Source organism: Leptopilina heterotoma, unplaced genomic scaffold (assembly GCF_015476425.1).
Source record: "Leptopilina heterotoma isolate Lh14 unplaced genomic scaffold, ASM1547642v1 Lhet_45, whole genome shotgun sequence".
Classification (NCBI taxonomy): domain Eukaryota; kingdom Metazoa; phylum Arthropoda; class Insecta; order Hymenoptera; family Figitidae; genus Leptopilina; species Leptopilina heterotoma.
This window is the reverse complement of record NW_025111086.1, coordinates 2,407,830-2,434,677: the sequence shown is the minus strand read 5'-3', so window position 1 is coordinate 2,434,677 and position 26,848 is coordinate 2,407,830. Positions and strand designations below refer to the sequence as shown.

General features: G+C 25.8%; 1 protein-coding gene across 10 annotated transcripts in view; it reads right to left on the bottom strand.

Moving 5' to 3' along the window:
- LOC122507117 (serine/threonine-protein kinase Doa) overlaps positions 1-26,848 on the bottom strand; it is a 47,762-nt gene that overhangs the window by 6,213 nt on the left and 14,701 nt on the right. For 7 of the 10 annotated variants that reach the window (XM_043619666.1, XM_043619667.1, XM_043619671.1 and 4 more), the window contains 2 exons: positions 21,026-21,341; positions 2,000-2,078 (listed from right to left, as the gene is read on the bottom strand). In XM_043619666.1, coding sequence (XP_043475601.1) covers positions 2,000-2,078; positions 21,026-21,341 — 395 coding nt within the window. Of the gene's footprint in view, positions 1-1,999; positions 2,079-10,869; positions 11,972-21,025; positions 21,342-24,681; positions 24,770-26,848 lie in introns of those variants that run through there. The other 3 variants (XM_043619669.1, XM_043619672.1, XM_043619665.1) reach the window with 2 other exon arrangements.

Here is a 26,848-nt window from a genome sequence, read left to right as displayed (position 1 = left end):
ATAAGTGAAAATGTGACTGAAAAAAAGAATAGAATTAGAAAAAAGGGAAGAAAAATTTAAAAGAAAATAGTGAATTTTCAGTGAATGAGAAACAAATTTCAACGAAAAAGTAAAAATTAAAAAGATGTTAAAGAAAAGAAGAGAGGAAGAAAAGAATTCTTTAAATAAAAAAATAATTAGAAAGAAAATTAATGAAAAAAATAGAAAAAGTATCTTTGTTAGAAAAATTGAAAAAAGAGGATATTTGAAAATATAGTCAGTTTAGGAAAAGAGAGAAAGAGAAAGAAAGAAAATGTGTTGTCGAGAAAAATGAAAGGAACAAGTTCAAGAAATTAATTTTGTTTTCGGAAGATAAAATAATATTTTAGTGATAATACTTTTTTGGTTTAAATATTTTTTCGATTCAAATATTTTTTTAGTTAAAATAATTTTTAGTTAAAACATTTTTTGAGCTAAACTTCAATGGTACCAAGGCAAACGAATTTTACGTTCAAGTATTTTTAGAAAATTTCAAGATCACAAGTTATTATTTGTGATCTTGAAAATTGTAAATTTACAAATTTGAGTAACTTTACTTTCTTGAATTTTGTATTTTTCTCCTATATTTGTAAAACAAAAATGTATCGCAATTGAATTTTTTGATACTAAATAAATATTTCATTCTTTTTTACATTTCGAAAAAATCTATTAAAATATTAATAATAAAAATTCGCGACAGTGCCAAAAAAGAGAGAAAGAGAGAGACGTACCAATAAATTTTCTAATCTTTAAAATAAAATTTTCAACGTTTCTATAAATTTCAAATGAGACAATTTTCTTCTCTTCTCTTCGAAAGAAACTTTAAGTGCGCAATTTTTGTATTTTAAGAATTTTCAAACGTAAAAAATTCTCTATTTTGTCAAATTAAAATTTCGTATTCTAGTGAAAAAAATAATTCATCAGAACAAAAAAATCGTAGATTTACTTTCTCTGAAAATACAGAAATAAAAAATTTTTCTTTCATATGAAGAAAAAATTCGAAAATTTACAAATCTGCAAAAAGACAAAATCGAGAATTTATTTTTCTTCTAAAAAAACAGAAGCGAAAATTTACTTTCCCCGAAAACAAAAAAATCGAAAATTTACCTTTTTAAAAAAAAAAAAATACAGAACCAAAAATTTACTTTCCCCAAAAATTGAAAATTAATTTTTTCAAAACAAATTAAAAACCGAAAATTTACTTTCTCCGAAAATTGAAAAATCATCTGCAAAAAAACAAAATCGAGAATTTATTTTTCTTCTAAAAATATAGAAGCGAAAATTTACTTTTTCAAAAAATATACAGAACCGAAAATTTACTTTCCGAAAATAAAAAAATTGAAAATTAATTTTTTTCAAATCAAATTCAGAACCGAAAATTTACTTTCTTCGACAATTCAAAAATCATCTGCAAAAAATCAAAATCGAAAATTTATTTTTCTTCTTAAAATATAGAAGCAAAAATTTACTTTCCCTGAAAATTTTTCTTTTTCTTATAAAAAATATAGAAGCGAAAATTAACTTTCCCCGAAAATGTACTTTTTCAAAAAAAAAAATACAGAACCGAAAATTTAATGTCCCCGAAAATAAAAAAATCGAAATTTACGTTTCCAAAAAAAAATACAGAACCTAAAATTTACTTTTCCAGAAAAATTCGATAATTTACTCTTAAAACGCAAAAACAAAGAAAACAAAGCAAATTTTCGTTTTCTTTCATCAAAAATGAAATTAATTGAATATTATTTACAAATAAGTAAATTACAAATTCAAAATCAAAAAAATTCCCCTCGACTTGTTCCTTTAGAAAGAAATAATGAAAAAAACAAGAATCAATATGAACAGTGTGTGAAAAAGAGAAAAAGAAAAAGGAAAAAAAAAATGAAAAATGGGAAGTACTGCAGTCACCATTAGATCGATAGATGAAATCGATCTCAGGCTTGCTTAAATCTACTACAATGAGTGTATTCACGTATTCACGAACATCTATTTGCCAGGATGTCGCCGGTTTGGTAAATAAGGTGGCCGTCTTCGTCATCCTCGACGGAGGGTGCTCGTGGGCTCTATTGTCGGTTAACGGATTTCGGTATCACAATCACCACACCAAATCGATTCAGAATCCCCCAAGTAGTTCGACACACCGAGAAGTAGAATGGATGGAAGTAGCAGAAGAAGAGGAGGAGGAGGAGAAGAAGAAGAAGTTGAATTGCGTGACGTCCACAGCATCGCCGCATCGTTGTCGTTGTCGTCGTTGTCGCAGGCCAATCCAGTTGTTGTTGACGTTGTTGATTTTTTCATTTTTAATGTCAAATTTTTTGTCAAATTGTCAATTATCGTCGTGAGTAACGTTACGTTTGTTCAAAATTGTAAATGTCGTTCAATCAACGAGGAATGTCCAAATGGTCAATTATATTTTTTTAAATATATTCGAAATTAAATATTTTTTTACAAATATATTTCGCCGAATGATTTTTCATTAGAAATTCAATCAAATAAAAAATCGACGACAAAATATAGCAAAAAAAAAAAGACCAGACATTACAAATTGATGAGCGTTTCGTCAGTGGGGGAAATAAATTTCCCAATTTTTTTTCGATTATCATCATCATCATTGTCATCATGGTGGTGGTCATCATCGTCATCGATCATCATCATCGTCATCATCAGTGTGCGGCCGAGTCGAAACCATTGAGATCAATCCATTGTTCCAAAATCCGTTCCATTCCATTCCATAACAACGGAGATGGTAACCCAACAATCAGAGAGAAAGGGGAGAGGGCAAAATGGTTTGCCAAGTCAGAGAGTTGCGGTTTACGAATTTACCATCGGCACAAAGCGCTCTTTTTTTTATTTTTTTTTTTTTATTATATATATATTTATATGTATCTTATTATTATGTATCTTAATTGCTCAGAACTTATTTAGTCAAAGCAGTTGACTTAAGACAATAAAACTACGTGTAGATATTATTATAAACAAACAAACAAACAACAGTGTATAGAAAAAAAAAATTTTTTTTTTTTTGGTTATTATTAATGGAAAAAAAGTAAATGCGTGCTTGTAGTTTTTTTTTTCTTGTAGAGGAATTATTTCATTAACAGTATTTTTAGTGAAAAAAGCATGCAGATTGAATAGATGATTGCAAAAAAAAGAAACAAAAATAATTCACGAATTTTTACGAAAAAACAATTGTATCAATTTGTGTGCCTGTTATACAAATATTTTTCATTCTTTGCAATGTAAAGGAGAAAATACCCACAATTACGTAAAAACACCTCATATTCTCGAAAAACGAGAATACTATTTCGATATTTTCGTATCTTTCCATAAATTCACTTTTCAATGTATCAAATAAAAAAAAACTTGTTACCGAATTTTTCAATTCGTTTCTGTAACAAAAAACCGTTTCTTGTCAAGTTTAAAAGAATTTAACTAATTTTCTTTAATTAAACTACTAAAGTAACTAGATTACTTTAACTAAAGTGAAACATCTTTTCACTTCTTCAAGTGAATCGGTAAACGATTTTTTCTTTACTTTCAATAGAGAACGATTCTTTTTTGTTAGAAAATAGGAAAAAAAACTGCAGAATTAAAATTCAGTTAAGTAAGACGTGAATTTGTCTGCAGAACAATTTTCACAAGCTGGACAACTTCAGTGATTCAATTTTCATCTGCAGTCAACTTCGCGTTTTACGAGCCCAATACCAATTCTGTAGTTTGTCCCGATTTTTCTGCAAAAATAAGAAAAAATATTAATATTTACTTAAATAAATAAATATACATTTTCACTTTTAAACAAATAAATAAATTCGGTTAAAAAGGTAAAAACAAAATTTTTTTATTGACAAACAAATTAAAAGTTTCATTTTGAACAAAAATTACAATTTTCTGTCAGTAAGAAAGATTAGTAATATTCGTTAAATTTTAGGTTATGTTAAATAAATTCTTTATCTTTATTATTGACGCAGAAAATTGTAATTTTTATCCGAATGCTACTGTCAATTCGTCAAAAACTTGAAAATTAAATTCTTCACCCTTTTATCAAAATTTATTTAAAGATTTGTTTTTCCAAATTTAAAATTCGAAATATTGCAAGCAATTGAATGAACCTTTTCCGACTTTTTCTAGGATTGTTCCTTAAAAATTAAATTCTGCTAAAAACGTAAACAAAAAACTTTCTACTTATAAACAAATAATTTAATAAAAAATAGAAACCAATTTTTTAGCGATAAACAAAATGGTAACAAAATAAATTCGATTGAATAAGTAGAACAGAATTTTTTTTAGTGATAAACAAACGATAAAAAATAAATTCAGTTAAAAAGGTAGAAAACAATTTTTTTACAGCTGGACACGTAAAATTAAAAAAAAAAGCATTCGCGTTAATAAATCAAAATTTTATACATTAGGGTGAAAATATAGAATAGCAGTTGGTAGATGCTTTATAATTAATTTTTCTTAAGTAATCATTATCCGATGCCAAATACTTTAAGACGATACTTTAAGACGACAATTTCTTAACGAGAAGTCTCAGCCAACAAACTTTAAAATTTAACGACGCGTTCCAAATTATCGTGTTCCAATTGATGCAAACTACCATCACACACAATTCTCTCCTTTTTTGTTTCTCAAAACAAAAATCATCTTTTTCTTCCACCCTTTACATTGCAAATTTTCCATTTCTCATTGTATAATTATTTTTCCATTGCGTTGTAATTTTAATCTTCAAATTTCATTTTATTTTTCTAATCTGTATTTTATATTAATTATAATAAATAATTATAATAATAATAATATCAAAATAATATAAAAAAAATTATAAAATAATTGATTCTAGATTTTTTTTACTGATTCTACTTTATTACATTTTTACTTGAAAATTTATTTTATTCTTTTAATTCTGAACAGAATTATAAAATAAAAATTACAGAATTATCGAATTGAATTATTTGTTATATTAAATTAAGATAAAAATTAAATTAAATCAATTGAGGCCTTGGATCCAATAACTCGCCCGACGCTCGGAGGAACGCGCAACTGCCAGTCAGTGAGCAGTGAGCGCCTCTGGGCCACTCACTGCTACCCGACTGGTATTAGCGCGTGTCTTCGAGCGTCGGGCGAGTTATTGGATCCAAGGCCTCAATTATTGAAATAAGTAAAAAAAAAAAGAAAAAAATTCTGTAAAAAATGAATAACAAGTTTTTACGTATTTTTCTGTAAATATTTTTAATCCTTTAAAAAGTAAAACAGAAAAAATCAAAACGATATTTTAAGTTTATTTATTTTTAAAAATTCTCTTCAATAAATAATTCAAGTTTCAAAAAATAAATTTCTTAGCAAATAAAAATCCAATTTTATAATTTTTTTAAATTAAAGCAAATTTAAGAAAAGAATAAATTTCCAAATAATTTTTTTTTTTATTGAATTTGTAAATAAAATAAATTCCAATAAAATATTTTTCGTTACGAAAAAATAATAAATAAATAAGAAAATAGAATAAATCTTTGTTTTCAATTTTTTCAAGTTCAAGGAAAAATGAACTTTAATTTACAGTAGCAAATTTTTGATACAAAAATAAAAACAATAACTAAAAGTAAATTTTAAACAACAATTAATGTAACGTACAAAAATAAATGAATGTAGAACAAGAAGCACATTTAGTGATGCAATTGTTTTACTCTTATCGGATAATAAACTCTGATTCATCATTAATTATTATCGAAGTTTGCTTTTCAAAGGGGAAAACCCACAGTTAAAAAAAAATGCGTGAATTAATTATAAATTGTGAAATTATAAAATTGCCAGACAAGCGAAAAACAATAGAGAATGTTGTCTATATTTTCTCAAAGTAATTTTTAATTAATTAATTAATTAATTTAATTTTTGTCAAATAATTTTTTTAATTAACTTTTTTTTAAAGTAATTTTTAGCCATCATACCTGTTTCATATTATTTATTTCACAAGGACTGACACTATTTTCATTTTCATATTCAACACCAGTCAATAATAAATTTGATGAACTATTTAGTACATTTATCGAATTCAAAATCCACAATGAATTTAACACTTTAACCATTTTCAAGAAATTCATAACTCAACTGACTAGAAAATAATTCAACACTTAAAACTGAATTAAAAAAAGAATCTTTAAAATTAAAAAAAAGTAAAAAAAGACTAAAAAAAACAATTATACTCCGTGAAAATGTTTCACTCGCGTTCACAAAGCGTGAATAAATTCAAAATGGAAATAATGAAAATTTTAACGAAATTCCAAATATTCTACTGTCTTCTAGAGAAGAAAGAAAGAGCGAGAGAGAGAGAGAGAGAGAAAATATTTCATAGACCACAAGTTGCCAAAATTTCGAGGTTGCGCGCATAATTGCTAATGTCAAGGTTGTGAAACGTGAAAATTCACTTTGAATAATTTCCCGATCGTAAATAATTTAAACCCAGTTGTCAATTTTAACTGTACCAAATAACCCCAAAAACAACTTTTTTCACTATTATGTAAAATTCACCGAATAGGACAAATTTAAAGAAAAAAGAAAAGAAAGAAAATTAATGAATAGAAGAAAAAAATTAGTAAAATAGAAAAAAAATTTAATTCACAATACAAAAGTTAAAACATTCTAAATAAAAATTTCGATTAAAAAGAAATTATTCTTGTATTAAAAGAAATAAAAAAAATACAAAATAGATGTTTAATATTATTTATTAACATTATAATAATTTTTCGTATCGGCCCGAATGGTTTGAAATAAATAATTGTTATTAAATTAATAACAATTAATATTAATAAAAATAAATAAATATTAATAAAAAATATCCCTATTATCATTAATTATTAACAAATAAAGAAATTTTGGAAAAGAAGACAATAGAAATTAGAAAGAAACTCCAACTACTTAGCTCCGAAAAATTAAAAATTCGAAGAATAATTATTTTCGTTTCGAGTCCAAAGAGAAATTTAAATTAATAAGCGAATTATAATCGAAGGCAACACATTACAAAGTGATCATCTCGTGACATCTAGACAACATCCTCCACTGATTGGAATTAATATTTTTTTATTTATTAAAAAAGAAAAAAAAAAGAAAAAAAGTGCCATGATGCGACGCAAAGGTCGACTACGATAATCGAAGAGTTTTAGTCGAAAGTGGGATAGATTCGCAGTCGAACTCTGCTTAATATAACGTTCGAAATGGGGCCACGTGACCTCATTAAGTCACGAGGGATAATATCTCGTTTGAAAGCAACAAGTGTTTTATGTAAACACATACATGATTTTCAACGGATTCCTCTTTTTCCGAGACACTCGCCTGAAAAAGACGATGATAAATTTATTCAATATTTTCCAGTCACAATAAAAACCAATAGTGTCGATTCTTTTTGAAAAAAAAACACCGAGAGAAAAAAATTATTCACTATTGGAAGATAACTTGACTTTTTTATTTTTTCTATCTATAAAATATTTCACGAATTTTTTTTACGTTTCACGTTAATAATTAATAATTATTTTCAAATTAATAGTAATGATAATTAATATTTGATAATAATTAATAAATATTAATAAATATTAATAATAATTAATAAATATTAATAATAATTAATACTTAATATCAATTAATAAATATTAATAATAATAATTAATACTTAGTAGTAATTAATAAATATTAATTTTAATAATTAATACTTAATAACAATTAACAAATCAATAATTAATAATTATTAATTATTCATTAACGCTAATTAATAAAAACACTTGTTGCTTTCAATTCATTAATATGTCAAAAAAACATTTAGCCGAGAATAAAAAAAAGTTAACTTTCTTTACACTTCATTTTTTCCAAAATTGATCCAAAAAATGGAAATGATTTTCAAAAATTTACCCAAATTAATTGAAAAGCAATAATTCGTCATTGTTAACAAGAAAATAAGTAAATTTTGTGAGAAAAAAAGAATGTCAAAAAACCTTTTTCTTGAAAGAAAATTTGTTTGGAAAATTTGTAGAGAACAATTAACTGAATTTTTTTTAATTTCTCAGTGTTTCTGAACGCATTTAAAGATACCGATTGGTAACAAAAAAAAATGTTTAAACGATTAATTAAAGTTCATGTTTATCTTATGTTGGACTTTAGTCGTTTATATAGGATCAATTGATTTAACTTTGTGCGATACGTAAGAAATTCAAATAAACTTAGTATAAATCTAACCAGCGAAAATATTTCAAAAATTATTAATAGCGAAAAGAAGAAAACTCTGAAAATTCAGTTGCAAATAATTTTTTTTTTTTTAATTAAAGTTTATTGTTGAAGATATTCTTAAATTTCTACTTTTTTCGATTTACGTTCCAAGGGTTAAAATATTGAATTCAATGAATAAATTTCTCCATTTTCACATTTAGAAAAAGAGACAAAAAATATTTTTTTTTCTAAGAAAAAAACTAAATTTATTTTTAATTTGCAAATTTTCATTGCAAAATGTGAAAAAATGTCAAAAGTTAATTAATTAATTTTTATAATTATAATAAATATATTAACTAACTTTATTTCTAAATGTGAAAATAATTTTGAAGAAAAACTAAAATAGAAACAAGACAAATAAAAATATTGAGATTTCCTCTTTCCGAAAAGTTAATTTTCCAAAAATAATATAAATAATTAATTACTTTGAGATAAATTGTTGAAAATTATTTTTAACCCACTAAAAATAATTTAAATACCCTCCCGGTTAAAATATCAAACAAAATTTCGTCTCAAAAATTATTTATTTAACATTTAACATAATGCTTGAAAACATTTTTGAAAATAGACACTGACTCATAGAATTCACAATTTTTCCTTAAATTCAAAAAAGAATTTATCATTTGCCAAATTAAATAGAATTTAATATAATTTAATTAAAACAAAAATAAATAATGCGAACGAAAATAAACAATGTGAAGAAAAATAAACAATATAAACAAAAATAAACAATGTAAACATTGTAAAAAAATTCTTAAATCACAAAATATTCAACAAATTTTTTTAGTTTAGAACGAAACAAAAATAGAAACGAAAAGAGAAACAAACATCTAAATGGAATAATAAAGAAAACAATTCTTTCGACAGTAAAAAATGGAAAATTATTATTAATTCATTATAATATTTGGAAAATTAATATTTTAATTTGTCAAGTTTCTTTTTTGTTTTTGTAAATTTTAAGGACGAAAATCCCAAAAATAATCAACTGAACTTTCAATTAAAAATGTAAAAACATTTCTTTCAAAAATTAGTTCATAAGGAAGAATCAGATAAATAGTTAGTTATATTTTCGTGATTTTTTAAATAAAAATTATTTCTTCGCATTTAAATTAATAACAAAAATTTCATTTCTATTAAAATTTGAATTATTTAAAATTAAAAATTTTTTTCAGAAAATTATTTAAAATTGATTCAATTATTTTATTCATTTTATCAAAAAATTTCAATAAAATTCCTGAAAACAATTCAATTATTTTCAAAAATAACTAAAATTCTTCTCAGGAATTCAATTATTTTTAAAAAATAACAATATTCTTCGCTAAAATTCAATTATTATCAAAAATTTTGATAAAATTCTTTATAAAAATTCAATTATTTTTAAAAATTTTGATAAAATTCTTTATAATAATTCAATTATTTTCATAAGTACCTAATAAAATTCTTCGCAAAAATTTAAATATTTTAAAAAATAATAAAATTCTCTGTAGGAATTCAATTATTTTCATTAATAAAAAATTCTTCACAGAAATAAAAAAAATTTGATAAAATTCTTTATAATAATTCAATTATTTTCAAAAATTTTGATAAAACTCTTAACAATAATTCAATTATTTTCATAAATATTACAATTCTTTTTAGAAATTCAATTATTTTCTAAAATTTTAATAAAAACCATTCGCAAAAATTTAATTATTTTCGTAAATAATAAAATTCTTCGCAAAAATTCAATTATTTTAAAAAATAATAAAATTCTTCGCAAAAATTCAATTATTTTAAAAAATAATAAAATTCTTTGTAGAACTTCTATTATGTATTTTAAAAAATTTGGATAAAATTGTTTTTAGAAATCCAATTACTTTCAGTTCAATTTTAACAAAATTTCTGGTTAAAAATTAAATTATTTTTTAAACTATTTGAATTTTTTCAAAGAATTTGATTATTTTTGAAAATAATTGAATAAATTCTTTGTAGGAATTCAATTATTTTCATTAATAATAAAATTCTTCACAAAAATTCAAATATTTTCAAAAATTTTCATGAAATTCTTTATAATAATTCAAATATTTTTATAAATATAATAAAATTCCTTTTAGAAATTCAATTATTTTCAGTTTAATATTAAAAAAATTGTTTGGAAAAATTCTATTATTTTTAAAAATTTTAATAAAAATCATTCGCAAGAATTCCATTATTTTTATATATAATAAAATTCTTGACAGAAATCCAATTATTTTCAAAAAATTTTGATGAAATTCTTCGTAATTAAAATATTTTCCTAAATAATAAAATTGTTCGCAGAAATTCAATTTTTTAAAACTAATTATAATTCCTATTTAAAATAAATTCTCTAGAAACTTATTTATATTCAAAGAGAATAAAATTAATCAAACCAACTTTTAAATCTGATTCTTCCTCAAATATAAATGAAAAATCCGTTAAACCTTTGCCAATAGAAAAATGCTTTCATTTCACACTTGATGAGAGGGTGAAGAGAGAGAGAAAAGGGGTAAAAACCAAAATACTTTAAAAAACTTGGAGAGATGAATAAATCATGCGGCGGATCAAAAAAAAAAATCGATGATTTTCGTTCACGCGTTTTCGACAACTTACAATCGAATTCGTCACTGTTTCCGCGTCGTTATTGCTCGTATTCGCGATTTTATTCTCATTCCTTAAATTATTCTTCTGATACTTGCTGGCTATTTTATCGGCAGTACTCTGCTCTTCTTTCTCGCCAGAATTTCCAAATTTATTGTACACCTCATCCAATGCGGCATATTTCAATATTAAACTCTGTATTTCTTTTCTTCGCGCTTCCCTCTCACGTAAAACCGGATCATTATCAACATCATTTTCAATTCCATTATTAGCAATTGGTGTTTTCTCTGGATCATCATCAACATCATCATTATTATTATTATTGTTATTTTTATTCAATTCTTTACGGAGAAATTCCTCTTTTTCCAATTCTTTACGCGCAGTTTCCTGTTTATCCAATTCCTTACGTACAAATTCCCTCATTTCCAATTCCTTGCGTGCAAAATCCTTTCTCATTAATGCCTTCGATGTTTTCGTATCAACATCAATTGTTTTTCTCGACTCTCTCAATGGATGGGATGTGCCTTCTAATTGTTCACTTTTACCACTTCTATTCGGTCGATTTTTGTATCGTCTCGACTCGGAATTACCGGATTTATGCCTTCCATATTGATGATAGGGTGTTTTATCAATTTGAAATGTTCGAGTACTTGTACTGCCGCCAGTGACGTAGGGATATGCTTTTTCACTGAGTAAAACACTTGCTCTTGGACTCTTAACAATTGTTCTTTGTGCTGATGGTTCGAGGGTTTTTTCATCGCGATTCTTTGGCGTTGTTGCATCACGTCGCGAATGATCGTCGTCACGTTTACGATAATTTGTGTAACGATCGAGAATTGCCGTGTACTTGTCCTCGAAACGACTTCTTGTACTTGCACGACGATTTAAAATTGGTGTCTTTCTCTCGGAATTATTTAAATTCTCGGTGGCTGTTGATGGCCCCCGTACTCGTGTGGTCAATCTTTGCAGGAGACTTGTACAGGAATCGCTCAACAATTGAGTAACACTCGTCGATGACCTCGTGTATCGATTACGACGTGGTGTTGATGCTGCATCTTGCCGAGCTGTTGACATATTGTCCCTCGAAGCGAATATGAACATTAGGAGAGATTTTTTTTTCTATTCGCCCGAGAGAAATAAAATTACATCCAAAGCCATCAAAAAAACAAAAAAATGAAGACACCACTGAAAAATCACTCTCGCACTCTGGAAAATCCTGTTGATTAAGGAAAAATTTATTAATAACTCAAATTTAACAGAAAAACTTTTATAATAAAAATTTTTTTCACGAATTAAATTTTCAATTGTTTTTCAAGTTTTTTTCAATTCTTTAAAAATATCAACAGAATATTCAATTTTTTTTTATAAATGAGGTTCGACCTCTCTCGTAACGGCGACGACAGGGACGCGCGCGATGAGGATTTCGACACGATGAGACAACCTCGTTGTCGATGATGAAGAATAATAACACCGGCTTTAGATGAAGAATCATAACGAGAATGAAAACATGGGGGATTGTTTTGGGATGAAATGCAAAGAGAGAGTAGTGTGAGAGAGTGGCAACTGAGTGTCGCGACGAGGAGGAGAACCGTCAAGACTTGATGTTCGCGAGGACCGACGAAGACGACGACGATGACGATGACGAAGATGAAGACGACGACGTCGACGCATACGACAACGATGAGAGCCGATCGTTGTCGGTTCGCCCCGCCAAATACTCATGGTACTAAAAATAATCAGGCTGGCTAACGCTGCTGCTACTGCTGCTGCTACTTCTAACTTTTGCTTCTGTGTGTTGCCTTTGCTCCAACGAATAATGCTCGTCGCCGCCGCCGCCGTCCTCCTCTCTTCGTGAAAACGCGTGTGCGGAGAGAGAACAAGAGCAGCGAATCGAGGAGAGGAGAGAATTGAAAAAAGACGCAGAATCTCGCGAGAGAAAGATAAAAGGGTATATAAAGAGAAGAAGTGAGAAAAAGCGAAGGCCGAGAAGGAGAATTACGTAAAAAAAATTTTTTCTTCTTTCAAAATTCGAAATAAAGAAAAATGAGAAAAAAAGAAAAACAAAATTTGATGGCAAATGTTTTATTTGCCATCAAATTTTGTTTTTCTTTTTTTCTCATTTTTCTTTTTTTCTCATATTTCATTATTTCGAATTTTTTTCTTTATTTCGAATTTTTTTCTTTATTTCAAATTTTTTTCTTTTTTCTGATATTTTTCTTTTTTTTTCTCTTTTTTTACTTTTTTTTCCAAACTGCTTAACATAAGAGAGACATTTTTCTAAACTGCTCAACATGAGAGAGAAAAAAAACAGTTAAAAGCCTCTCAAGCAAAAAAAAACTTGTCGCTCAATCTACAAACAGAAAAAAACTATTTCTTTTTTTTTTGTGTAAATAAACCAAAAAGGTGGCAATTTAATTTTAAGAGTATAAATAAGTGGAAATATCAATGACGTTAAATTTTATCGCAATCTCTTTAAAACTATTCTTGTTTCAAAATACGTGTGAAATGGTTTATATTTAAACCCGGAAAGTTCAGAAAGTTAAATTTAAAATTTACATATAATTAAATAGACAAAACGGAAACGGAACATTTTTTTTTTTAATTACTAAAGTAAGGAATATTTTTATATTAACGAATATTATTATTTCTTCATAATTTATTAATTTTGTTATATTAATAAATTAAGTTGTTATTATAATAAGAACAATTTTATTAAAATTAGTAACAATTTCATTAGAAATATTAGCAATTTTATTATTATAAACAATTTCATTAGTAATAGTAATAATTTATTAAATTAACTAATTATAATTATAATTAAATTAATTAATTTAATAAAAAAATTGTTATTACTGCTAACGAAATTGTTGTTAATAATAAAATTGTTTGAATTTTCTCGGAATTATTCACGAAATTTATTATTAATAATAAAGATTTGATTATTAATAATAAAAAATAATAATATTTTGCTGTCAATAAAAATATTCCTTTGAAATAGTAATTTATAAAAAAAAAAAAAAATTGACTATTAATTCACCTCGAAAATTCTGATTAAAAGAAAATAAATTCCTACTTTTTTAGAATTTATGTTCTCCGATTGCTTTAAAAATATTTTTAACAAAACTGTCTGCTCTTCGGTCAAAACATTGAGAACATAATGTTACTGACCTCTTTAGCTTGTAAATAGCAAAAAAAAACAATATTCGATAACTATTTTTAAAAAACTAAATTTTTTTTTGCAAATATTTTTCTTACTCACAAACATGAAAGTTTAAAATTCTGTGATCTTTATCTTGAGTATTTAATAATTTATTATTAAAATTCAATAATTATTTAAATAGTAATATATTTAAATATTTAAACATTTAAATATAAAAAAGTGTAATAACAATAATAATAATAATAAAAAAATAGTAACAAGAAAAATGTGTAAGATTGTATTTTTTCTAAATAAAAAAATTATTTCTGTAACATTGACAAATAATTTTTTCAAAATAAAATTTCAGTGAAATTATAGTTTTTTTAAACAGATAAAATTACATTAACCAGCATTGAAGAAGATATTAACATCGCAGTGAAACATTCTGAAAAAGTGAATTCACAGAAATTCCCCATCTTATATAGTTGCCAAAAATATAACAAAGATATTGAATCAAGCAAGTTTCCGTCAATATAAAAATAGAACAATGTTTCATTTACAAACTAATCTCTTTTTAGTTTCTTTGGCAATATTCTGTTTTGTTAACAAAAAGCACAAAAAAAAATTAAAAATCGAAAAAAAACAGAGTTATCTTTATTACTTTATTATTTTTATAATTATGAAACCCACTCTTGAAAAACGCTGAAATTTTTATTATTATTATTTCTCTTACTATTTTTATTTATTTTACTACTAATTAAGTTTACTTTCACTATTAATTTTTTACTACCATTGAAAATTAATATTTTTTTGATGACAATTTAAAAAATGTAAATGAATATTTTTCGTTATTAATTAATAAAGATTATCAAGAATTTTTACTTAACTTTTTTAAATAGATTTTTTAACTGATAAAATTAGAAATTAATTAACAAAAAATTAATAAGCTAATATTTATTAACTAACAACGAATTAATTAATTATTATTTATATTATTTATTAATAATAATAAAATATTCGTTACTTGTAAAATTTTTTATTCACAATTCTATCAACAAGTGTAAAATTGAAAAAAAAAAATGAAAAGTATCTAAATTTTGACTTTTAGCAAAATTCAAGGTGAATTAATTATTAAAAAAATTTTTTTTAATTTTTGGAAAAATTTGGCACTCGATCAGAGATACCTACACGAAAATATTATTATTCCAAAATAATCGTATTGATTTCTTTCTGAACTGAAGGCAAACTTTAATAGTGACGTTGTTTCGTGTAGATAAACAAATAAATAAATTCTAATTTCTAAATTTATCAGTTAAGTAAAAATCTATTTAAAAAAATATAAAATAATTAAAACGTAGAAAAATAAAACCTATTTTATTTAATAAAATAGTTTTCGAATTTTTTCCTAACAAAGAATTTTTTTCTCTAATAATTTAGTAAATATTCCTTTTTAGCAAATATTTCTCTAATATTTTTGTAACTATTTTCCTATTGTTTTAAAAAAAGATTTCTCTCATATTTTTGTAAATATTTCTCTCATATTTTTATAAATATTTATTTAAATATTTTACATCCGTCAAAAAAAATCGAATTTATCAAACGTTCCCCTAATTTCAAAGAAAAATTCCCAACAGTTTCGTTTTCAGAAAAGTCATGCAAAACCGGGAAGTGAAGAATTCAACGTTAATAACGAAAGAGGACTAAGATTGGGTCGCGCAGCGACTATAACTAGCGAGCTATAAATCCACGCACTCACCTCGAAATAAGTTTAAAATCAGGAGAAAACTAGAGCAAGCCTAAAGATTCAATACGAAACATTTTGCAAATTATCGACGAATTGTCGAAAAAAAGAAAAAAATCTCCACACCTACAAAACTGATTTAAAAAAATCAAAATCAAAATACCTCTCCGACTGAAAATTCTAGAAATAATTCAGGGATAAATTTTCAAGGTTGAACCTTCAACAATCTGAGCGCAACGTCATCAGTTGTCGCTAAATTTCTTCAAAATCTGTGAATATTGGTTTCTATTAATATACTCAACACGACTAGAAAATAAGTTTCGAACTCATAAAGACGACGAGAGGAGCATCTAGGCCTCAGTCAGATTTTATCCGATGTATTAATAGGGAGGGGGTCAAGTATTCATCTTTTTTTTTCCTCCTCTTTTTATAATCAAGAAAAAAAAAAGAAAATATGAATTGAGGTTGATGCAAAAACAGCAGCTTCTTGAGTCGAGAAGAAAAACTTCCGTGTGAAGAGAGGAACAAAGAAGGGCATTCAATTTCTCTATAGCAAAGAGCAAACGATGAAGTATTTTGCTGACGAAGATCAACTATTAATCTCTCATTTGAAAAAGGTATTGAAATTTTTTTCTCTCTCGACAATAATATAAATATAAACGCTCCCTTTTTATAAACGCTCCTTTTTTTATAAACTTTCTTTTTTTATAAACGTTCTTTTTTTACAAACGTTCCTTTTTTATTAACGTTCTTTTTTCATAAACGCTCCTTTTTTATAAACGCTCCTTTTTTTATAAACACTTCTTCCTTTTCGAATTTCATCAAAATAGTGCAAATTTTTTATGAATGTAAAAACTTGTGAAGTGTAAACACTCGAGGTGAATGTTTCAACTGTCAAATTCATTCATTTATTCGTTTCAATAAATAAGTTTTGGAAAGAAAGACAATTTCCTCAATAATCATCTTTTCCTTCGATCGTTTTCCATTGTCACGGTAAATAAAAAGTATTTTCTTTTTTTTCGCACTTTTTTTCTCCTTAAGAGGCCAATGATCAATCTTGAAGTCCGATAATCGACGCGTCACTTTTAATCATGTTTACTAAAAGCAAAACAAGATAAATTGTAAATGCCGAGTTGATTTTTTTTTATATCACATTGTGATTGTAGATTCTATTATTATTTTAAAATACAGACGAAATTCTCCCGAAACTCCAAACACTGCAAGAAGAAAAATTACCAAATTCGTCAATAATTTTTTTAACCCTCAATGTGGGGGGAATTTTTTTCTTTTTTACGATTACTTTCAGTAATTGAATTGATTACTAAGAATAATCGAAAACTTACGTTTACTAAAAAGTAATCGAATTTAGTAATTTTATCAATCGAAAGTAAAAAAGAAAAATAATTTTAGTAATCAAAAGTTTTCAACTATCAAAAGTAAAAAAAAAATTTAGCAATCGAAAGCTTTTGATTACCAAAAGTAATCGACAGTTTTCGATTTCCAAAAACAACCGAAAGTAAAACAGAAGAAAATTTCAGTAAACAAATATTTTCGAATATCAAGTAATCGAAAAAAAAAAACAAAATTTCAGTAATCGAAAATTTTCGATTATCGAAAGTGTAAAAAGAAAATAACTCCAATAATCGAAAGTAAAAGAAAAATAATCCCCCATTTCGTAATATATATTTATCTCGATTCAAACTGCACTGCTTATTTTTGAAGCCAAAGACCCAACTGTATGTATTTTGTTCTTGAGATTCAGAGCACCAGGTGCGTGATGCACTCTTCATTCATCTTCGTCCCGATGATTGGGGACAGCATTGAGTGAGGTTGTTGGGTTATCAGTTCATGTACTTGCGATCAGGTCAATCAATTTGCTCAACTCCAAAAATGTTGAGTCGAATCCAAAAATAACTTTTTTTTCTTTTGTTTTCAATACGTAACACATCATCATCATCATCATCATCTCGTACGATGCGCCGCCGCGCGCATTATAAAAGCCGGGTCATTGGGAATAATTACATGCTCAAATGACCGCATTAGCAAATGGTGCAAGATGACAAATGCCAAAATTGGATTAGATATCAAAACAAAAAAAAAAAAAAATTTTCAAACACAAATCCACTCACAATATTTATTAAATATTAAGCGAAATTCAAAAATTATTCGAGGAGACGCAAAGACAAAAAAATGACGATTTCCTTACGAAAATCTACAATTAAGTCACAAGTAATTAAAAAGTAATTGAAATTAATTAAATTACAAAAATGATAAAATATTTATATTTTGTAAATAAAATAAATTAAAAATTTATCTGATTGCAGATTTTCCACTTTCCTCGTAAAATAAAAAAAAAATAAATAATAATTAATAATAAAAATAAAACAGATAAATAAAATAAAAACTATTAAATAAATTTTTAACTATTTTATCTATTTATAAATTAAATTGAATGAGAAAAATTTATTAAATTTATATAATAAATATATTTCTAAATTATGTTTCTAAAATTTCCAACATTTAATTGAACGACCGTATATTTTTATTACTTCTTTTAATTTGAATTTTATTTACAAAAAAATTGCTCTTTCATAATTGAAAAAATAATTTTTAACTAAATAAATGTTCAATTACAATTTCCACCATTTCAGTCTAGTAATTTTCAAAAATATTGAAGCACAAAAAATATTTCGTTCAAAACTTTTAGAAAAATTATAAATTCATATATTAGATGAAAAAAAATATTGAATTTATAATTTAAATATATTTATTACTTATTAATTTATAAATGAATCTATAAAAAAAACTAAATACCAAAAATTAACCTAAAATATAAAATAAAAATAAAAAATAAAATAAGAAAACAAAACCAAAAAAGTAAATGAAGAAAAAGAATTGAATAAATAATTCTACGATTCTTCGAAAATAAAAATAAAAAATAAAATAAGAAAACAAAACCAAAAAAGTAAATGAAGAAAAAGAATTGAATAAATAATTCTACGATTCTTCGAAATTAAATGAAAAAATATTAAACTTGTAATATAAATAAATAAACAATTTAACTAATAAATAAATAAATTTATTACTTATTAATTCATATTAATTTATAAGGAAACTAAATACCAAGAATTGAACTAAAAAAATCAAGAAAAGACACAATAAAAAAGTAAACAAAAGAGAATCGAACAAATAAATCTGCGATTCCTCGAAATATTTTGAATTCTCCGGAAACTACCTCGGAACTCGAGATCTCTGACTCGGGGGTCACGTTGAATTTGGGTATAAAATTTTGCCACAAATCCTCCCACGCTGCTCCTGGCCACCAGATTTTTTGCTCGTCCTGTCCGAGTGCGAGCATCGATCCATTATTAATTTTCTGTCGAGACATATTTTTTTATTTCGATTCGAATTCTCCGAATTTTTATTTTGAATCGAAATCCTTTTCTATTGTTTCGAATTCTCCAAATCGAATCGAATCCTCGAAATTTTTTTCCTATTCTTCAAATTCGAATCGAATCTTCTCCAAAATTCTATTGAATTCACAAATTTCTGTCGATTCGAATTCTCCAATTTTTTGACTACTATTTAAAAAGGTGGAGAAAAAAATTTCAAATCATTGTTTATAAATTATTTTTTCCCTTTCTATACAAATTTTCCCCTTTTCCTTTCTACTAAACAAACGCACAATTTTTCACACCGAGACGAGTTCAAAATCTCGCGAGTTTTATACACCATATCTCGAGAGTCAGTATATTTCTGGAACTAGGTGTCCTCCTACTTTCTTCTCGTTTTCTATTTTCTGTCTTCTGTCGAGTCACAATTTTCAATTATGTATTGAAAATTTCTCTCACTTGACAATTCTCGAGAACTGTCAAAATTGTCTTTATTATCTTGATTCGATTCGATTTTTTATTCTAAAAAGAAAAGAATTTCTTTAAACAAATATTTAATTTAAAAATTCCTTTTTGATTGTTGAAAATTTCCGTTTGTTCTCTAAAGATATCAGTCTGTTGCGGAATAGAAAAAAAAAAGTTCACTAATCACTGTTTAAAAAGTAATTTCTTGTCGGGGGTTTTTTTTTTCTTTATTTTCGCGAAAAACTTGGAGATTTTTTTTTAATTCTAGGTAAAAATAAAAATTCCCGAGGGTGTGTCGCCGGGTCCGAAGAAACCGGCCTGCCGGTTTGCAAGTTCGGCGATGCTGCGCTGGCCATCTGGCGCAAACTCGCACTGAAAACGCTGCGAAACCCGCATGACGAGTCCCCCTCGAAAATAGTAGTCGTCGTCGGTCGAAAATAGCAACGCACACACCGTGGAAGAAAGAAGAATCATTGGTATTCGACTACTAGGATTTTCTTCTTCGTTCTCCAATTTGTAACATTCTCCAAGCGAAGGAGAGAAAAAAAAATTTTCTCTTAGATTTTAATACGAAAACACTTTTCCATTTTTTTTTCTTTTCTATTTTTCGGTTTCTCTATTTTCTATTTTTCGTCTTCTATATTTTCTATTTTCTATTTTTCCTTTTTCTCTATTTTCGTTTTTTCTAATGACTGATAACGAAGAGCGACGAATAATTATCGACGAGCGATTGATAACATTCCATGAAGAGATCACGCGACGTTCTCCGTTTCTCGACGAGGTGTTAGTTGCTGTTGTTAATAATAGGCGTGTGTACGTTGCCATAAAAAGAATTGTAACAAATGTAGGCAAAGCATGTCCTCAATAAACCCACGAATGAAGATGCTTAAGCTCTCTCATCCAACCTTAACTGAACTTGAGCAGGTTTGTCATTGCTCCAAAAATGCATTTCTGAAAGCACAGCTGTTCAATATCTCCAATTTTTTCCATAAAAAAAAAATTCAAAACAAAATTTTCCCTTTAGTAAAAAAAAGACGTACAAAAACTCCTTTTCCTTAAAACGGAAAGAATTTATATATCTAAATTTAATTGATCTGAAAAAAAACTTACATATCGCACATTTTCCAATAAAAAAATCTTTTGCGAAAAAAAACAAGTTTTTCCCTTTGAAAAGCAATCGTTTTCTTTTAATTTAATAACAAAATCAAGTAGACACAAGTAGTGATTCATGCAAATGAGAAAAAAAATACTGTTTTCCTTCCTGAGAATTAACTTGCATCGACTTTTTTCCAAAATATCTATTTAAATAGGTAGAGATCCAAAAAAAGTATATATTTTCTTTTATAGTCAAAAGAATGGCAAAAAATGTATTTTTCGGAATCGAAAAAAAAACGGAAAAAAATAAAGATTCAAAGAAATTTTGAGACTGACCTGACTCTTGGCGGGTGGTGAACGATGCCGATGTCGTTCCTGACTCGGTGATGCTGTGCCATGATGTCGATGTTGTCTCGCACGTCTCGACGATGTTGCGAGACGTTGTCGATTTAGTTGCTGCTGCTGCTGCTGTTGTTGTTGCTGTTGCTGTTGTACTTGTCGATCACGATCTCGTTCACGATCACGAGCCCGATGACTGTTAACATGTGAATGCTGTCGTCCGCTGCTTGGTGATCTTCGATGGCTACGTTTGTAACGACGCTCCTGACTTGTTCCACGCTCATGTTGACGCGACCTCAGGACCCTCTCACCACTGAAAATGAGAATAAAAAAAAATTACAATTTATAAACTTTCCACACTCTGTGAGAAAAACGTGATTATATTAAATTCTCACTTAACTTTATTTACACAAATAAATTGTTAGTGAAAATAAATTAGTGAAAATTTAAATATTAAATTTTTGAAAATAAATTTGAATAGTAAATTAATTTAAATATCAAATAAAATAAATTATACGCTAAAGTTTTGATAATTTTTACTCTTTTTTCATATCGTCGAATCATTTTTTATCGAGAAAAAATCTTTTATAATTATTTTTTATCGTATTTATTTTTTCGTTTAGATAATTTTCTTTTTTTATCATATCTCGACAGAAGATCTGCAAATCACTATCGATACAAAAAAAAAATTGTGGCAAAAAAGAAAAGATTGTGTAATTTTGGATTTAGAGAAAGAGTTTATGATTCCGGATCATAAAAAAAAGTTAGCATTGTTTTCATGAAATTGATCCAAGGAATGATAGATATTCGCAATCACAATAAAGGGAATGCAAAAAACTTACAAGCGGAAATACTATAAAGTTCGGTAATTGGGCAACGTTCCAGTTGAATTTTCACCGGAGGTTAGTTTGTCGAATCTTAATTCTCAAACAGTGAAAGAAGTCTTATAGAAATGTTATATAATAACACAAAAAGGAACCAAAAAAGAATCCTTTTCCAAAAAAGAAAAGCAAAAAATAAACAAAAAAGTAGAAAAAAGAAAGAAAAATTTTAGCAAAATAAAATCAAAACTACAAATAAAAAGAAAAATACAAGAATCGATTCACAAAGAGAATAGAAACGTTAAATTAATCTGAACCTGAATCTGCAAAAAAATCGTCTATACGGTTGAAAAATTGTGTACAGACGTCATTGTCTTTTTTTACGTTTAAAAATGGAGGATAAGATTCAACAGAGGATAAAAAACACGGTTCATCAAAGATCAGAGAAGTAGATCATAATTAAAAAAAATATTTATTCTTTTTTAAAGCTTTGCTTTGAAAATGATTTATCATCAAAGAAATGGAGGAGAGGAGAGAGACGTCAATAAACCATAATCAAAAAAATAGAGAAATATCCAGTTCTCCCGCATTTTGATCTTGGATTCTGTCCAAAGGCCTTGAAAATTCCAACGAGAATTCAGAATTAGTCAGTGTATACGTACCAGCAATAATTTGTTAAATGGGTCATATTATTTTATACATTAAGGAAGTAATCCCCATCTCGGCACTTTAGATCCACTTTAAGACTTAATATCTGCCTTAATTAAGAAGAATTTTAGTATCATAAAGATTATTTCTTCAGTTGAGAAGACAATTTAAAATTTTTTTATGGTATATCATATTTATAAATTGATTATTAATTATTGGACAATTAATTAAAATTATTAAACAATTAAATTAACTGATCAATTAATTCAATCATGAAATTAATAATTAAAATGTTCGGCAATTAATCATTAAATTAATAAACAATTAATAATTAAGTGAATTATTATTATTAATTAATAATGATTATTCATAAATATTGAAAAAATAAATTTTTTACACCATTACAGATAGAATTTAATTTCGAAAGAAAATAAAACTGAAACCAAATTTTTTCCGTTTTTCCAAATAGAATTTAATTTCAAAAATTAATAAAATATTAAAATCAAATTTTTTTTTCATCTTTAAAAGTAAAATTCAATTTCAAGAGAAGAAAATGGAATTAAAATCATTATTTCTATTTTTTAAAATAAAATTCAATTCCAAAAGGAAAAACAATACTAAAATCAATTTTTTTCTAATTATTTCAAATTCAATTCAATTCCAAAAGGAAAAATATACTAAAATCAGTTTTTTTTCCATTATTTCAAATTGAATTCAATTTCAAAAAGAAAACGAAAAATAAATTCAATTTTTTCAACATTCTCAAATAGAATTCAATTTCAAAAGGGAAAAAGTATGAAAATCAATTTTTTCACGTTTAAAAGTAAAATTCAATTTTAAGAGAAAGAAATTGAATTAAAATCATTTTTTTTCATTTTTTAAAATATAATTCAATTACAAAAGGAAAAAAAAATACTATAATCAGTTTTTTTCCATTATTTCAAATTGAATTCAATTTCAAAAAGAAAACGAAAAATGAAGTCAATTTTTCCATTCTTTTCAAATAGAATTCAATTTCAAAAATAAAAAAATATTTAAATCAAGTTTTTCCTTTTTTCCAAATAAAATTCAATTTTAAAAGGAGAAAAATTTAAACAAATTTCTTTACAACCTTTCCAAATAGAATTCAATTTAAAAAAAACAATAAACAATTTTTTTCCATCATTCAATTTCAAAAGAAAAAATTTACTAAAATTAAAATTATTTTTCTATATTTCCAAATAAAATTCAATTTCAAAAAGGAAAAAAAACTAAAACCAATTTTTTCCATTCTTTCTAAATAGAGTTCATTTTTTTGAAGAAAAGAACATTAAAATCAATTTTTTTGGTCATCTTTACAAGTAAAATTAAATTTTAAATAAAAAAAAATAAATGGAACCAACTTTTTTTTTACAATTTTTCAATCTTTTCAAATAGAATTCAATTTCAAAAGGAAGAAAATTGTCTTTTTTTATCTTTACAAGTAAAATTAAATTTCAAAATAAAAAAAATGACTAAAATTAATTATTTTTCTATATTTCCAAATAAAATTCAATTCCAAAAGGAAAAAATCTGAAACCAACTTTATTGTACTTCTTTCCAAATAGAATTAAATTTAAAAAAAACTAAAAACTATTTTTTTACATCTTTTCAAATAGAATTTAATTTCAAAAGGAAAAAAAAATAAAACAACTAAAACTTATTTTGTTTCATCTTTCAATTTCAAAAGAAAAAAAAAACTGAATCCAGTTTTTTTTCTGAAAAAAAAAGAAACCAACTTTTTTCCAACTTTCTAAATGGAATTCAATTTCAAAAGCAGAAAAAAAACGAAAATTGTCGACAAGAGGAATGCAGCTATAAAATAGTCTAGAATTTATATGGAAAATGCAAAACAGAATTAATCGAGGCTAATAAAAATAAATATTTGAAATTCAATTGGCTTGCTTGCTTGAGGGTGGGGGGTTATAGGGGGATTTGCTAATATTTCACCTGACCTCAATAATAGTCGGTTTAGAATTATTTAAATTCACGGAGAGTGAGAGGGAGAGAGAGGGAGAGAATGAAACAAATCGATTGGTGCGATAATATCGGTCCAATTAAAGGGAGAAATGAAATAAACACAATTTCAATTTGAATGAAAGGTGGACACGTGGTGAGGAGCCTTGACCTAGGTCCCAATTACACGAAAAAGTATAGTGTATATACCTTAACATCCAAGAAGCAAGGGTGACACAACTGGTGACAGCGCCGTGAGATATCACAGGCATCCTTCGACTCCCGCCTACCGTGCAACCTAGATTTACAATTCAAACACGTCAGGAATTTATAGTTTCTTAATATTTTTAATTACCAGGAAAGAACTGCATTCACGATAGACAATCAACGGCCTCATTATAACGACTTACGAAAAGAAAGATAAAAACTTCTTTGTATTTATACTATTCAATATTTACCAATTAGTAATCTGTCTATTAATATTAATTTATCAATTAAATTAATTAATAATCAATTACTAAAAAATTAACGAATAAAATATCAAATTATTATCATTATTAATACTAATTATTAATACTAATTTCTTAATATTAATAAAAATTTGCCAAAAACTATTAATTAGAAATACAGAAATTAATAGTATTTAATTATCTATCAATGATTAATGAACTATTTTTTTTGTATTTTTAATTATTAACTTTCGACAAACAATAAATTAGTATTAATGATAAATTATACTATTAGTATAATAATTTAATAATTATTAATTAAAAAATAATTAATTAAAATTAATAAAATTAATTAGAATTAAAAAAATGATTTATCACATTCAGTGAAACGATTTTAAAAAAGAATTTGATAAAATTGAAAGTGTATATTGAAAAATATTTTAATGAGATTGCAAGTGAATTGTTGGTTCGGCGAGAGATTACATTCACGTTTTATTCTCTAGAGCTTCCTGTTATTGCATGTGCGAGGGAAATCGACGATCGTTTTCTGTTTAATCGTTTTCAATGGAGAAACTCTCCTAATAAAATTTCGCTTTCGCTCTCGCATATATAAAGAAAAAGAGAGCCATTTAAAAAAGATGAATCCTTCAGATGGAATCGTGAATCGTATATAAATATATATATATATATATATATATATATATGCGAAATGAAGAGGAAATTTCAACTCTGGAAAAATAAAGAAAATAACAATGATGTTATTAGTGCGATAATAAATGATCCGAGAGTCTTACTTTCTACTACATATATATATTAGACCATTAATGTTCACTTTTTACCATAATAACTTTGTTGATCATAATAACTTGATAAAATTAAATTGAAGAAATTGAAAAAATTCAGGAAAGGAATAGTTCATAATTTTCTGTTTAAACGAGGAAAAGAATTCTCAATTTCAGTAAATTGAGAGAAGAAAATTTGCCACATGGAGAAAATTACTATTTTGAATTTTATTTTTATTTTTTCGGTGATGAATTTTTTTTCCGATCAGTCGTGGGTGAACTAACTTTAAATTAATGGAACAATGAGGAATAAAATATTATATAAAATCTCCAGATTACATCAAAGTTGATTAATAGATGACAATGCGTGACGTTTGTTTTTTCTAACGAGAAACGTCAGAGAAAAAAATCTTTACATAATACAATTTGATAGATATATGGAAACTTTCCTTAGAAATTAAAATTTTTTTGCAGAAAAATTCGAATTGTAATTTTAATTCCAGTTCTTTTGATTTTAATTCCAATTCTTGCAATTTTCACTCCAATTGTAATTTTAATTCCAAACGATTTGTAATTTTAATCAAATTTTTAATTCCAATACAAATTGTAATTTTAATTCAAATTTCTCTCATAAAAAATGTATTCCTTTAATAAAAGAAAGGTCACTGAGGAAGAAAAAAAAAGTTACAAAGAATGTTAATCGACAAAAAGAAATTTTGTATCGCAAGTAACTTGAAACTCCCCTAAAAGGTCAGACGATCAACTGAGAACAGCCACCCCAAGTTTTTTTTTTTTTAAATGTTGTCTTTTTATTCATGACTTTATGCATTCATTTCCTATATTGGACCGCGAGTGCAAATAAAAGCGAATGGAAAGGGTAATACAAGCGATGAATTATGTACGACTGACCTAGCTTTCATGTTTGTGTCTGTATCTAAATTGAACACCAAATAAAGAAATATTCCTTTAACCTTGATTATTAAACAATATTTCCTCCTCAAAATCGATCAATTATCAAAAATTAAAATTCCTCGAGGAAATCTCCGAATTTTCAAAACAGAGAAGATTTATTTTCTTTTTCCTTCTTCTTTTTTCGAGAGAAAAAAACTCTTTCTAGAGAACAAATAAATAATTCTTCCCCTGGCA